Source organism: Mustela lutreola, chromosome 14, assembly GCF_030435805.1.
Source record: "Mustela lutreola isolate mMusLut2 chromosome 14, mMusLut2.pri, whole genome shotgun sequence".
NCBI classification, from domain to species: Eukaryota; Metazoa; Chordata; class Mammalia; order Carnivora; family Mustelidae; genus Mustela; species Mustela lutreola.
The window spans coordinates 30,707,991-30,721,039 of record NC_081303.1 but is presented as its reverse complement, the minus strand read 5'-3'; the positions used below and the strand labels follow the sequence as shown (position 1 = coordinate 30,721,039).

General features: G+C 37.8%; 2 protein-coding genes across 5 annotated transcripts in view; one reads left to right on the top strand and one right to left on the bottom strand.

Annotated features, from left to right (window-relative positions):
* Positions 1-13,049, bottom strand: part of ABL2 (ABL proto-oncogene 2, non-receptor tyrosine kinase) — a 120,297-nt gene that overhangs the window by 31,997 nt on the left and 75,251 nt on the right. The gene's annotated exons all lie outside the window — the stretch shown is intronic.
* LOC131814578 (small ribosomal subunit protein eS24-like) lies at positions 8,151-8,429 on the top strand. Its single transcript, XM_059145620.1, has one exon. It carries the CDS (start codon positions 8,151-8,153, stop codon positions 8,427-8,429), a length of 279 nt encoding a protein of 92 aa, XP_059001603.1.

The window sequence follows — 13,049 nt, the reverse complement described above, 5'->3', positions numbered from 1 at the left end:
CATAGCTCTTACTACCGCAAAGAATATAATTTACTTATTATATTCATGTATATTACCTAACTCCCCCCAACTAGAATATCGATTTTATGAAGATAAGGATTTTTGCCTGCTTTGTTCACTGATAAATTCCAAGCACCCAGAATAGTGCATGTATGTAAGAGTCTCTCAAAAAACATTTGTTGAATAATGAATCATGTGTAGTGTTATATTCACATGCTATGGTGCTATGAGAGAACAGGATAGAAAACAAAACTCTGGATCACAAAAGGTTTCAAAGAAGAGAAAGCATTTAAATTAGATGAGCAGGATCTGTGCACTGATGAGATAGCTGGCAGGCTGTCAACGCGTAAGGACATGTCTACAACATGTGACTCATCTGTACTGGAGACAAGCTCCATCAGCTCAAAGAAGGTTTGTTAAAGGCAAGTTCAGCTTAAAAACCACATTACTTGAAAAAAGGCAGGGGCACCTGGGTGGCTCAGTAGGTTAAACCTTTGGCTTGGGTCATGGTCTCAGGGTCCTAGGATCGAGCCCCACGTTGGGCTTTCTGCTCAGCAGGGAGCCTGCTTCCCCCACTCTCTCTCTACCTGCCTCTCTGCCTACTTGTGATTTCTCTCTGTGTCAAATAAGTAAATAAAATCTTAAAAAACAAACAAAAGGCAATGAGCACAATTTTATGTAAACATGAAAAGATTATTATAGGCCAAACAATACTGTGCATAGTACTTTGAAGCCAAAGTACTAAAAGAACCATGACTTGGAAAACAATCCTTTTCATTTCTCACTCCCCTTCTTCCCATCTCTGCTTCTGTGATCTTTTTGGTCAAGTCAAAAATCGTACTTCCTGGGGCGCCTGGGTGGCTCAGTGGGTTAAAGCCTCTGCTTTCGGCTCAGGTCATGATCCCAGGGTCCTGGGATCGAGCCCCACATCGGGCTCTCTGCTCAGCAGGGAGCCTGCTTCCTCCTCTCTCTGCCTGCCTCTCTGCCTACTTGTGATCTCTGTCAAATAAATAAATAAAATCTTTAAAAAAAAAATCTTACTTCCTTCCTTTCTTCTTTCTTCCCACTCATGCTTTTGTTCTCATAGAACTAAGGGTCAATTTCCTGTACAATCCGTCTGCACAGGATATCCACTTAAACACCATCCTATCCGCTAGCACCAAACAAAAGGAAAAATGTTCTGAAGACAAAAAACATCCTAACATTTTCCTAAGACCAAGAATGAACATGTATTAAATCATGAAGAGTTAAAGAACTAAATGCAGGAGAACAAGCTAAGGAATAAGGGCAAAAACAAACAAACAAACAAACAAAAAATCCATAGGAAAGGCAAGTAAATGTCACCATGTTATTCAGTGGGTCTAGTCTATGCCACTTTACTTGTCGGCTTAAAACAGACACAGCTGGAAGATTCAGATGCACTGTGCCCTCACAAATCCAAGCGGGAAAGCTGGGAATGGGTTTCTGGTTTTTTGTTTTTGTTTTTGTTTTTGTTTTTTTTAAAAACAATGTGAAGTGACTACTATATATTAGGTGCCTTAGCGGGTTGATCTTTCATTTAATCACTATTACCGAGGTAATCATGGACTTAAGATGAGACAATAGACTTGATTTTCACCGATGCAACACAGGACCCAGCTAGAAGAAATATGACTATTAAGTAGAGGTAATTTTATTACTTTTATCTGAAAGACTTGCTGAAGACAATAAAAATAAGGCAAAAACACAGAAAGAGCAGTTTGTACAAAGTAAATTATCAGGATTAAAGAAGTTAAAATCCAGAATAAGACTCAGACTCAAGGGGCACCTGGGTGTCTCAGTGGTTTGGGCTGCTGCCTTCGGCTCAGGTCATGATCTCAGGGTCCTGGGATCGAGCCCCACATCAGGCTCTCTGCACCGCAGGAAGCCTGCTTCCCTCTCTCTCTCTCTCTCTGCCTGCCTCTCTGCCTACTTGTGATCTCTGTCTGTCAAATAAATAAATAAAATCTTTAAAGAAAAAAAACAAAGACTCAGACTCAAATTCAGAGACAATTCCTAAATTTAATGTTTAATTTTATTAAAAAACACTTTTACCAATTAGTCATTCAATAACTTTTATCATTTTAATTAGAAATTCATCAGGAAAGTAACTGGAGAATTAAATACAAACATTTTTCACTTGAGGCATTTATTTCCAAGCATTTACAAATCTGTATCTTGCCAGAATTCCACTTTATCTGATTGCTTATTCTCTAAGAAGCTACTACTTTTTAATATCTCTTTTAACAACTATGTAAGGTAGATGGATAAATCATTCAGCAGCTCTCAGTATAGCTTAAGTTCTTCATATCAAGCAAGACATATCTGAACATCACAAAATATTACATATTATTCACTATTCTTTCTTTCAGTAAGTACTTACTGAGACCCTACCTATGAAATACCAGAAACAAAGCACATAAAACTTCCCTGCCAATGAGGACAGTTAACAGTAGAGAGAATTTTTCTGAAATCTCCATTCACGCTTGATTACTGTGAATATTCACACCCCACCCAAGCTATCACCTCTGAACCATACCTGTCAAGTTGGGTACAGCAGTGTCTGAGGCCTCACTACTACACAGGCAGCAAAGCGAAGACGTGTCCTGATCCCTGTCATAACTATTAGGTGAAAGCAGGACTGTTCCAAGGACCATTCTTCTGACCAGAAGCACAAAAGTTAAACTGTTCTATGTAGAGGAAGTCTTAGAATTCCACTCCCTGACAAGCCATACCACATGCATGTGGCATTTACTCATGTATTCAGTGGCCACAGGGAACCAATAGGAGGGTAGGCATTTACAAGTCCCAAAGTGGGTGGAGAGTAACCTAAAGGAAAATGTCTAGTAATCAGCAAAGACTGAGTCACAACAGGGTTATTCAGAAGAACCTCTGGGAATGTTTTGAAGGAAAAGAAAAAAATAAGTAAAATAAAAACCAACACACATAAGAGTAACAAATAATAAAATATGTAGGGATCAGTATATATAGATGGGATTTTGTTCCTAAATGGATGATGATGTAAGCTGTAGAGAAAAGTTTCCTTGGAGAAAACCTGTTTACAATAAAATACCAAATATACTTTTAAAAGAGGAAACGCCCTAAGGAGACTCATCTTTTGTGTCCCTTAAATTAGTTCAAGTAACCACAACTCCAAAGTCAAAGAAATAGTTACAATCTGATTCATGAGCACAGAAGCCAGGAAATAACTGCCTTCACTAACATTTTGGCTCTACAGATTAATACAGTTAAAAATATGGCATAAAGGGGCACCTGGGTGGCTCAGTGGGTTAATAAGCCTCTGCCTCCGGCTCAGGTCATGATCTCAGGATCCTGCGATCAAGCCCTGCAGCGGGCTCTCTGCAAAGTGGGGGGCCTGCATCCCCACCCCCACCCCCGCCTGCTGCTCTGCCTACTTGTGATCTCTGGCAAATAAATTTTTAAAATCTTAAAAAAAAAAATACAGCATGATTGAGACAACACAGATAGACCTAGAGGGTATTACATTAAGTGAAATTTTCAGACTAAGACAAATATCATATGATTTCATTTAAATGTGGAATCTAAAAAAGGAAACAAACAAATAAAACAAAAAGCAGAAACAGACCCATAAATACAGAGAATGATGGCTGTCAGAAGAGAAGGGGGTTGGGGAGATGGGCGGCTGACAAAGGTTTCCAGTTATGGAATAAGTAAGTCACGGGGATGAAAGCTATAGTGTAGGGAATACAATCAATGGCACTGTGATAGCACACAGTGCTATCTGTGGTGACAGATAACTATACTTGCGGGGAGCACAGCATAGCATATAAATTTGTTCAATCACTGAAACTAATGCAACATTGTGTGTCAATTATATCTCAATTTAAAAAATAAATAAAATTTTAGGGGCACCTGGCTGGCTCAGCTGGAAAAGCATGTGACTTTTTTTTTTTTTTTTAAAAGATCTATTTATCCATTGGAGAAAGAGCGAGCATGAGCAGGAGGGGCAGAGGGAGAGGAAATCTCAAGCAGACTCCATGCTACTCGTGGAGTGTGGAGCTGGAGGCAGGGCTTTTATCTCATAACCCTGACTGACAGACAAGGTCCGAAGACCATGACCCGAGCTGAAACCAAGAGTCTGACACTAAACTGCCTATGCCGTCCAGGTGCCCCAAAAGAGCCATCTTGATTTCAGGTGGTGAGTTTGAACTCACACTGGATGTAGAGATTACTTAAATAAACTTAAACAAAATAAAATAAATAAACTTAAACAAAATAAAAATAAAATTTTTGAAAAATAAAAACATGTCATGACAGTGTTGAAAATTTCTGAATGTTAACACTTGAAAAAGCAAATCTTTACTAATATATAGGAACAAAGTTAAATAAAATGTAAAAATCTGAGATGAGAGTACTTTGTTGAGAATTAAACTAGTAAATCTGCAAATAGTACACTAAATTATTCAGTGGTATTATCTACAAAACTAACACAAGAATGCTTCTAACTTGGTGCCTGGGTGGCTCAGTCAGCTGAGCATCTGCCTTTGGCTCAGGTCATTACCGCATGGTCCTGGGATCAAGTCCCCCATCAGGCTCCCTGCTCAGCAGGAAGTCTGCTTCTCCTTCTCCCTCTGCCTCTCACCCCTGCTTTACTCTCTCTCAAAAAACAATAAAATCTTTTTATTAAAAAAAGTATTTCTAAGAACACTCATTGATCAATATTTAATAAGCACCTACTATGTACTAGCCACTGTGCTAGGTTTCAGGTCCATAATGGATGTTTCCATTGTATTGTAATATACCAGGACTGAAACAGTGTTTTATAAAGTTGAAACAAAATTACAACGTAACCTTAGAGAAAGACTGTCTCTGAATTACTAAGAGCTTAAAAAAAAACAAGGCTTATACTTTCAATGAAATTAACCTTTTATAAAGCCAGTATTGTTAACATCATGGGAAAAGCAAGAGTTAAATGACTAATAGTTACCTCAATTAATGACTCAAATACCAGGTGTTTCAAACACCAGGTTGAATTTCTCCTTCCCTAGATAATCTTTAAAAATATAACAGTAAGGGGCACCAGGGTGGCTCAGTGGGTTAAGCCTCTGCCTTCGGCTAGGGTCATGAACTCAGGGTCCTGGGGGAGAGCCCCGCATCAGGCTCTCTGCTTGGTGAGGAACCTGCTTCCCCCTCTCTCTCTGCCTGCCTATTTGTGATCTCTCTCTCTCTTCAAATAAATAAATAGTATCTTTAAAAATATATAACAGAAAGGAGCTCCATAATCCATATTCTATACACACCTATATTCCATACCACATAATTTACTATTTAGCCAGAAAATCTGCTCTTCAAATTACTAATAATAGCTACAACTCAGAAAACTAGAAAAATTAAGACACTACAAAAGTATAATATAAAGAAAATAAATACTTTTGTGATTCTATGCGGCTTTTAACTATCTAAACTATCTAATAACTTCTAAATATTTTAAATAAAATGAAAAAGAACACATGCAAAACTAATCACCAAAAAATAGTATATGAAACCTAAGGAAATTAAACTCAACAAAACCATTAGAAAGACAAGTTCTTCTTTTTAAAATTCTTTGTTTTCAGTTTATAAAAGTAACACATGCTTATTACAGAAAATTTGGAAACAATATATAAAAAGACAACAGCACATCACCCACTTCTACAGCCCCATTTGTTATATCATTAAAATAACATTGATACCTTTGCATTTGGCCCTTTTAATCTGCATGTTTCATTCATTCAGCCAATTATTTCTTGAGTGGGTACTATGTGCAAAGCACTTCACCTTAAATATCAGGTGCTAGGCAAGAAATGAAGTCCGTAACAGATGAAGATAATGGGTTGGAGAAGGGAGGAATTTCACTACTTTAAAGAAGGTGAGGGGTGCTTGGGTGGCTCAGTCAGTTAAGGGTCTGCCTTTGGCTCAGGTCATGATCCCAGGGATTAAAGCCCATGTCATGCTCCCTGCTCAGGAGGAGTCTGCTTCTCTCTTTCCCTCTGCTCCTCTCTCTTTACTCCTTCCTGCTCCATTCTCAATCTCTCTCTCTCTCTCTCTAATAAATAAATAAAATCTTTATAAGAAGAAAAAGGGGGGAAGGAGGAGAGAAAGGAGGAGGGGGGGAGGATACAGACATACAGCATACAGTGTTAACGCCATCTGTAGGAACTTTTCAATGCATGTAGATATATGACGACTACATAACACAGTGAAAAGAAAAATCTGTATGATGGCAAGGTTCCCATATTTCACTTGAGGTGGCAAAATACTGAATTTAAGTAGTGTGAAAAGTTCAATATGTATACTGAAATCCCTATAGTAATTACAGGAAAACCTATCCAAAGAGATAAATCCAGAAACTACAGGTAAGTGATATGGAATATTAAAAAGACATTAATAATCCAAGAGAAAGCAGAAAGGGGCAAAGAGATGAAGTAACAGAAAAAAAAATTGTAGACTGAAATCCAAACATATCAATGGTTAACATTAAATGAAAATGATCTAAATACAATTATAAGCTAGTTTGTCCTAATAGATACGTATGATAAAACTACAGGCTATCTAAAAGAAACTCACTTCAAATATAACCATGGAAGTAGGTAAAAATAAAAGGATGAAAACATATGTCCACAGAAAAACCTGTATATGAACCTTCATAGCATTATTAATAATAGCCCAAAGTAGAAACAACCGAAATGTCCCATCAGTTAATGAATAGATAAATAAAACAGCTCAGCAAAAATTTTTTTTAAAAAGGGGGGGGGAATACTAATACATGCTGTAACATATATGAACCATGGAAACATGTCAAGTGAAAGAAGCCAGTCAAAATGAACGCATGTTGGTATGATTCCATTTAGATGAAAGGTCTAGAATTGGTAAATCCGTAAGACAGAAAGTAGCTTAGTGGTAGCCTAAGGTTGGGATGTGGGGAGGAATACAGAATGATTGCTAAAGGCTATGGGGTTTCTTTTTGGGGAGTTATGAAAAAAATTTTTTTAAAGATTTATTTATTTGACAGACAGAGATCACAAGTAGGCAGAGAGGCAGGCAGAGAGAGAGGCGGAAGCAGGCTCCCCACAGAGCAGAGAACCCGACGTGGGGCCTGATCCCAGAACCCTGGGATCACAACCGGAGCTGAAGGCAGAGGCTCTAACCCACTGAGCCACCCAGGCACCCCAGGGGTGATGAAAATATTATAAGAGTAAATTGTACTGATGGTTGAAGAACTTTGAATATACTAAAACCATTTTATCATACACTGTAAGAGGGTGGATCTGTATTTCATAAAGCATTAAAAACATTATGCTATGGGAAAAAGGGCCAGATTTAAAGTCTACATGTTGCAGGGCGCCTGGGTGGCTCAGTTGGTTGGATGACTGCCTTCATCAGCTCAGGTCATGATCCTGGAGTCCCGGGATCGAGTCCCACATCGGGCTCCCAGCTCCATGGGGAGTCCTCTTCTCCCTCTGACCTCCTCGCTCATGTTCTCTCTCACTGTCTCTCTCTCAAATAAATAAATAAAATCTTTAATAAAAAAAAAATAAGTCTACATGTTGCATGATTCCATTCATATGAAATACCCCAAAAAGAGCATGTATATATAGACAGAAAGGAAATTAGTGATTACCTGGGACTAGAGCAGGAATGCTGACTGACTATAAAATAGTACAAGGAACATTTTGGGTGATGGAAATATCCTAAAACTAGACTGTGGTGAGAGTTACAAAACTATGTACATTTTTCCAAAAAATCACTGAATTATATATCTTTTAAAACTTAAGTTTTATGAAATGTAAATCATAGCTCAATAATGCTATTTTTCTTAAAGCACAAAGGGTAAAAAACAAATTCAGACTTTTGTTCTCTGAAATGTATCATCAAATGATAAGCCACGGACAGGAGAAAATATTTGCAAGTTACATTTTCTGACAAAGGATGTATCAAGAACTCTCAAACTCAACAGTATGAAAACAAACCAACTTCCAGTGGACCAGGAAGTTCAAAAGCATAGATTCTTCAAAAGACAAAACCACTGTGGTTGCCAGGGGCCAGGGTCAGGCAACCTGGTCCCTGCGGACCAGGAAGTTCATGACCAACTGACTAGTTCAGTGCAAACAATGGTTATTGATGTCCTTTATCCTGGAAAGGCAACAGTACCTAAGACAGAAATTCAGGAAAAATTAGCCAAAATGTACAAGACCACACCAGATGTTATATTTGTATTTGGATTCAGAATCCATTTTGGTGGTGGTAGGGCAACTGGCTTTGGCATGATTTATGACTCCCTGGATTATGCAAAGAAAAATGAACCCAAAGACAGACGTGCAAGACATGGTCTCTATGAGAAGAAAAAGACCTCAAGGAAACAGCGAAAAAAAATGCCAAGAACAGAATGAAGAAAGTCAGTGGACTGCAAAAGCCAATGTTAGTGCCGGCAAAAAGAAAAGAAGTGTCTAGCAGTAAGCTGGAGATTGAACAACTGAAGGAGTAAAGATGCTGCAGTGGCTTTATCTGTGGTGATTGTGCAGATTTTTCATGAGAGGATTAATAAACTAAGAATGTTAAAAACAAACAAATTTTCTAGTCCAAGGACCTTTTCAACTCATGTACCTATTTCCAAAAAAGTTTACCACTTTACACTAATAACAATGTATAGATGTTCATTTCACCAAGGTGTATATATGTATGTGTGTATATACAATTAAGATTTAAATAATTGACATTTAAATAAATATTTATTTATTAAAATAAAATTTAAATAATTTAATTAAATTTGAATTTAATTTAAATGTTTATTTATTAAAATAAAATCTAAATAATTTAATATTTAAATAAATAAATAATGTTTAAATAAAATAAATAATTTTTTTTTAAGGCAAACAAAAGTAACTTGCTTAAATTCACAATTTACTTCCCATTTCTTTGGCTAACTACACAGTAATTTATTCCTCATGACATAAAATATTTTCTCGTTTCTTTTGCTATTTGTTTCCTATTTTTCAAGCTGTTAAGAGGCACAAGCAATAAATCAAAATCAATAAACAGGAAATATACAAATATATAACTTCTAGTGGCACTCTTCCCTCGAGATATGACAAAGAAAAAAATCTGATTCTTCCCTATGTAGGCCCTCAATTTCAAACAGTTCATCACTGGAGCTGTCATTTCTTTTCTTTTCTTTCTTTTTTTTTTTTTTTTTTTTGAGCTGTCATTTCTATACCAGCATGTATTCTTAGAGTGGACAGCCACACCAGATGAACTATCCCCAACAGATCATCTATCCGTTTTTCCTATCAGCATCACACAGACAGCATTACAGCATCCAATGCACAGAAAGGTACTTTCTAAGACAGGGGTCTTTTCAAGTAATATTTTGGGACGGAATGGTAGACCTCAAAACATGTTCAATTCCATTATTACAGAGTGAAAAAACAAAGCCAGTGTCAGAACCAAATGATCTCTAGTGTGGCAGATGCCACAGCCCTGTCTGCTGCTAACCCTCACCCCTCAACCTCCCAACACGGCAGCTGACTAGAATTCTAAGAGAGCAGAGCACCAATTCCATGTCATGCTACTTCACTCTTGGTGTTCACCACCTTACCTTTCCTTTTGTGAATTCAAGGCTTCAGGAATAAAAACTGGCCTCTCATTACAAAAACCAATCCCTAATGTTAAGTTTTTTGTTTTTTGTTTTTGTAATCTAAGACCTCAGGCTCTGTTCTAAGTAGCCCTGGGCTCTGCCATTCAAAACGTGAGGTTTCAACTTGGTTAAGTTATTTACAATATCTGAGTGTCCAGTTTTCATACATAAGACAGAAAGAAAATGGTAAGTACTTTTATGTAGTCCTTAAATGAGATTAAATTGATGTAAAGTGTTTACGGGAAAACCTGACACCGTAAGTTAAAACTTTAGTACCTTCTGTTCTAAAAGTATACCTTCCTGCTTGGAAAATACATCTACTAAAAGATAAGAATACATTTGTTGAGCTCGAGTTAGACGATCTGTATAGCTAACAAGAAGTCAAAGATACAGAAATAAAAGTAAGCAACTCTAAACTTTTTTGCAAAAGTAACCCTCTTAAGGTCAGTTAGTAATAGTAGTTATAGATGATCTCCCAAGCTCTCATACACTCTCAATTTGAGTATATCACAAAAAGTCACAAGAATCAAAATGAGGACCATACTTATACTCCTCCTTTGTCTATTCAAATTCTGTATTATCTTTCCAAGTGTAGCTCAAGTTCATAGATTTCTCCCTGAACCCTACCTCTCTGACCATTTCTGATTAAGTACTCTCTGCCTTTGCCTAGAACAGCAACTGTCATACTATATTGGGACATCTTCTATAGTGTATTTACTATAATTTACTACTTCCTTTTTTTGTCTTTTTTCATCCAGTATGATTAAGTTTCTACAGGTATAGAACCATTATGTTTTTCTGTCCTATGAAACCCAGCAAAGTACTTTACTAATAAATAATGACTGGTAAAAAGGATTAACTCATTTAAAAAATTCAGTGAGACTTATTGTTACAAAAATAAAACCTATTAAGAGCATCTTTTCCCTTTTTCTACACTAGTGTTTCTCAAACTTTTTTTTCATTACCACTACTCTAAGGACTAAAATTACATTTAACTTAAATTAACTAATAATTTAGCTTAATTCAATTTCTCCCTAACAAGAGAAAGTAAAAATTAAAAGGGTAAGATTTTATAAGGTAGCACTGAGATTTGGAGGGTCACAAACCACTGTAAATACCTAAGTTATTATCAGCCCTGTTGAGAATGCATGTTCTATACTTAACCAAATCCTCCAAACACTTGAAGGTCCGAACAGGACTCATTTGTTCTTATTAGAGTAAGAGCTTTCTCTAACTGCAAAACCAAAGATGTCAACACACTTCAGACTCAAAGTTTTCTGTTACAGAGAAAGGAAGAACACGTTTTCCTAAGCAGGGGGTAAGAACATAAACACACACGCACGCATACATGACAAAGGCAGAGAAGAAAAAGCATTGAGCATTTTAAGTTTTACAAGACCAGACCAAGACATGTGGGAACCTGGGTAGGCTATTAATACAGCTTCAAAACAACACTCCTTAAATGTATTCAACATTTACTCATCAAGAAGCCTGAAGTTTGTGCTAAGGGAGAAGGGAAAACAGAAACAAAGGAGTGATCCGGAATAACTCATCTCTAGCCCTAAACTCAGGAGTCCTGACTCAGCAAGAGACCCTGCAGTTAACCAGAATTACCCACCTCAGCAGGCACTTTCCCATGCCCTTTCGTGGTCTAAGGCTCTAGCCCAAACAGCTTATGAAAATATTCCCCAACACCACTCTTTATGAGAGGATTTTTAGAAGCCGATTTCTTCTCCTTGTTTCATTTCAGGTGAACCTTTAGAAACACAATCTGGAGAGGAGCCCAGCTGGCCCAATCCTTAATCCAGCTCAGTGATTCTGCTGCATGAGAAACTTGGCCTGATTAGAAGAGACAAGAAATCTATGTGTCTTTGTCAAGCAATGGGAGATATTTATGAGCCGAATGACACAGACAACCTTGACAACCAGACAAAAGAAGAATTAAGACTATACTGAGATACAGTAAGTAATCATTGTAGATTTGTGAGAAGTAGTAACACATTGACTGTGCTATTTAAAGAACACTGGTCTAAGACACCTGGGTGGTTCTGTCAATTAAGGTTCTGGTTCTTGATCTCAGGGTCATGAGTTCACGCCCTGGATTCAAACCAGACATGGGGCCTACTTCGGGCGAGGGATGAAATTGGGGAACCTAGATGGCTCGATCAGTTAAGTGCCCAACTCTTTTGGTTTGGCTCAGGTCATAATCTCATCGAACTGAACCTGGTGTCAGGGTTCACACACAGTGTGGAGTCTGCTTGAAGATGCTCTCCTCCTGCCCCTCCCCACACAGGCATACAGACTGAGTGAGTGAGTGAGTGTGTATGTCTTGCAAATAAATTAATCTTTTTTTTTTAATATTTTATTTCTTTGACAGAGAGAGACACAGTGAGAGAGGGAACACAAGCAGGGGGAGTACGAGAGGGAGAAGCAGACTTCCCGCTGAGCAGAAAGCCTGATGCAGGGCTCAATCCCAGAACCTTGGGATCATGACCCGAGCCAAAAGCAGATGCTTAACACCTGAGCCACCCAGGGACCCTAAATAAATCTTTTTTTAAAAGAGTAAGGGAAAAAAATAAAAATAAAAAAAAAATAAAAGAGTAAGGGAAGAGGACTGCTCTATAATGCTCCTGATGGACCCCCTGCATTTACAGAGACCAACTAAAAGTTGGCCTCAGAAAACTAAGCAGGGATAATAGCCTGTTCATGGCATAGACAATGACATATTCAAGAAATGTTTTGAAGAAGGGAGTTGACAATTATCTAGTAATAGAGGATATAGGAAAGGAAACTAATAAATCTATCTCTAGTTTGGAGCAAAATGATTTCAAAGCCAGAGTTGTAAGACAAGAAATATAAATGAGGTATATCCACTAAGGACATTACTTTAGGAATTGTCAACATGGTTCAACATTTAATACAAAAGGCAATGGAAAGCAGAATTTCATCAAGACATTTTTTAATCAACTAAAAAAGTGGCAATAATCACAAGGACCGGTATCACTGGGACAAAATGTAGTTAACAAGGCTTCGGCCCCCTTTAGACGCTCTGGGGAAGAATCCATCCCTGGCCCCTGTTAGTTTCTGGTTGCTACCAGCATCTCTTGGTTTGTGGTCACATCACTCCAATCTTCAAAATCAGCATCTTCAGAGCTCTCTGCTCCAGCTTCATATCATGTATGTGACGTTTCCCTCTGTCTCCCTCTTACAGAGATACTGACTGCATTTAGGGCTCACTCAGGTAACACAAGATAATCTCTCCATCTACAAAGACATCTCCTCCCCCCACTTTTTTGCCATGTAACATTTACAAATTCCAGGGATTAGGGCATGGGTATCTTTTGAGGGGGCACTTTTCACCCCACCATAGCTCCCA

Bases quoted from the DNA above. Each gene is read 5' to 3' on its own strand.
- LOC131814578 (XM_059145620.1), top strand. From the start codon at position 8,151: ATGGTTATTGATGTCCTTTATCCTGGAAAGGCAACAGTACCTAAGACA.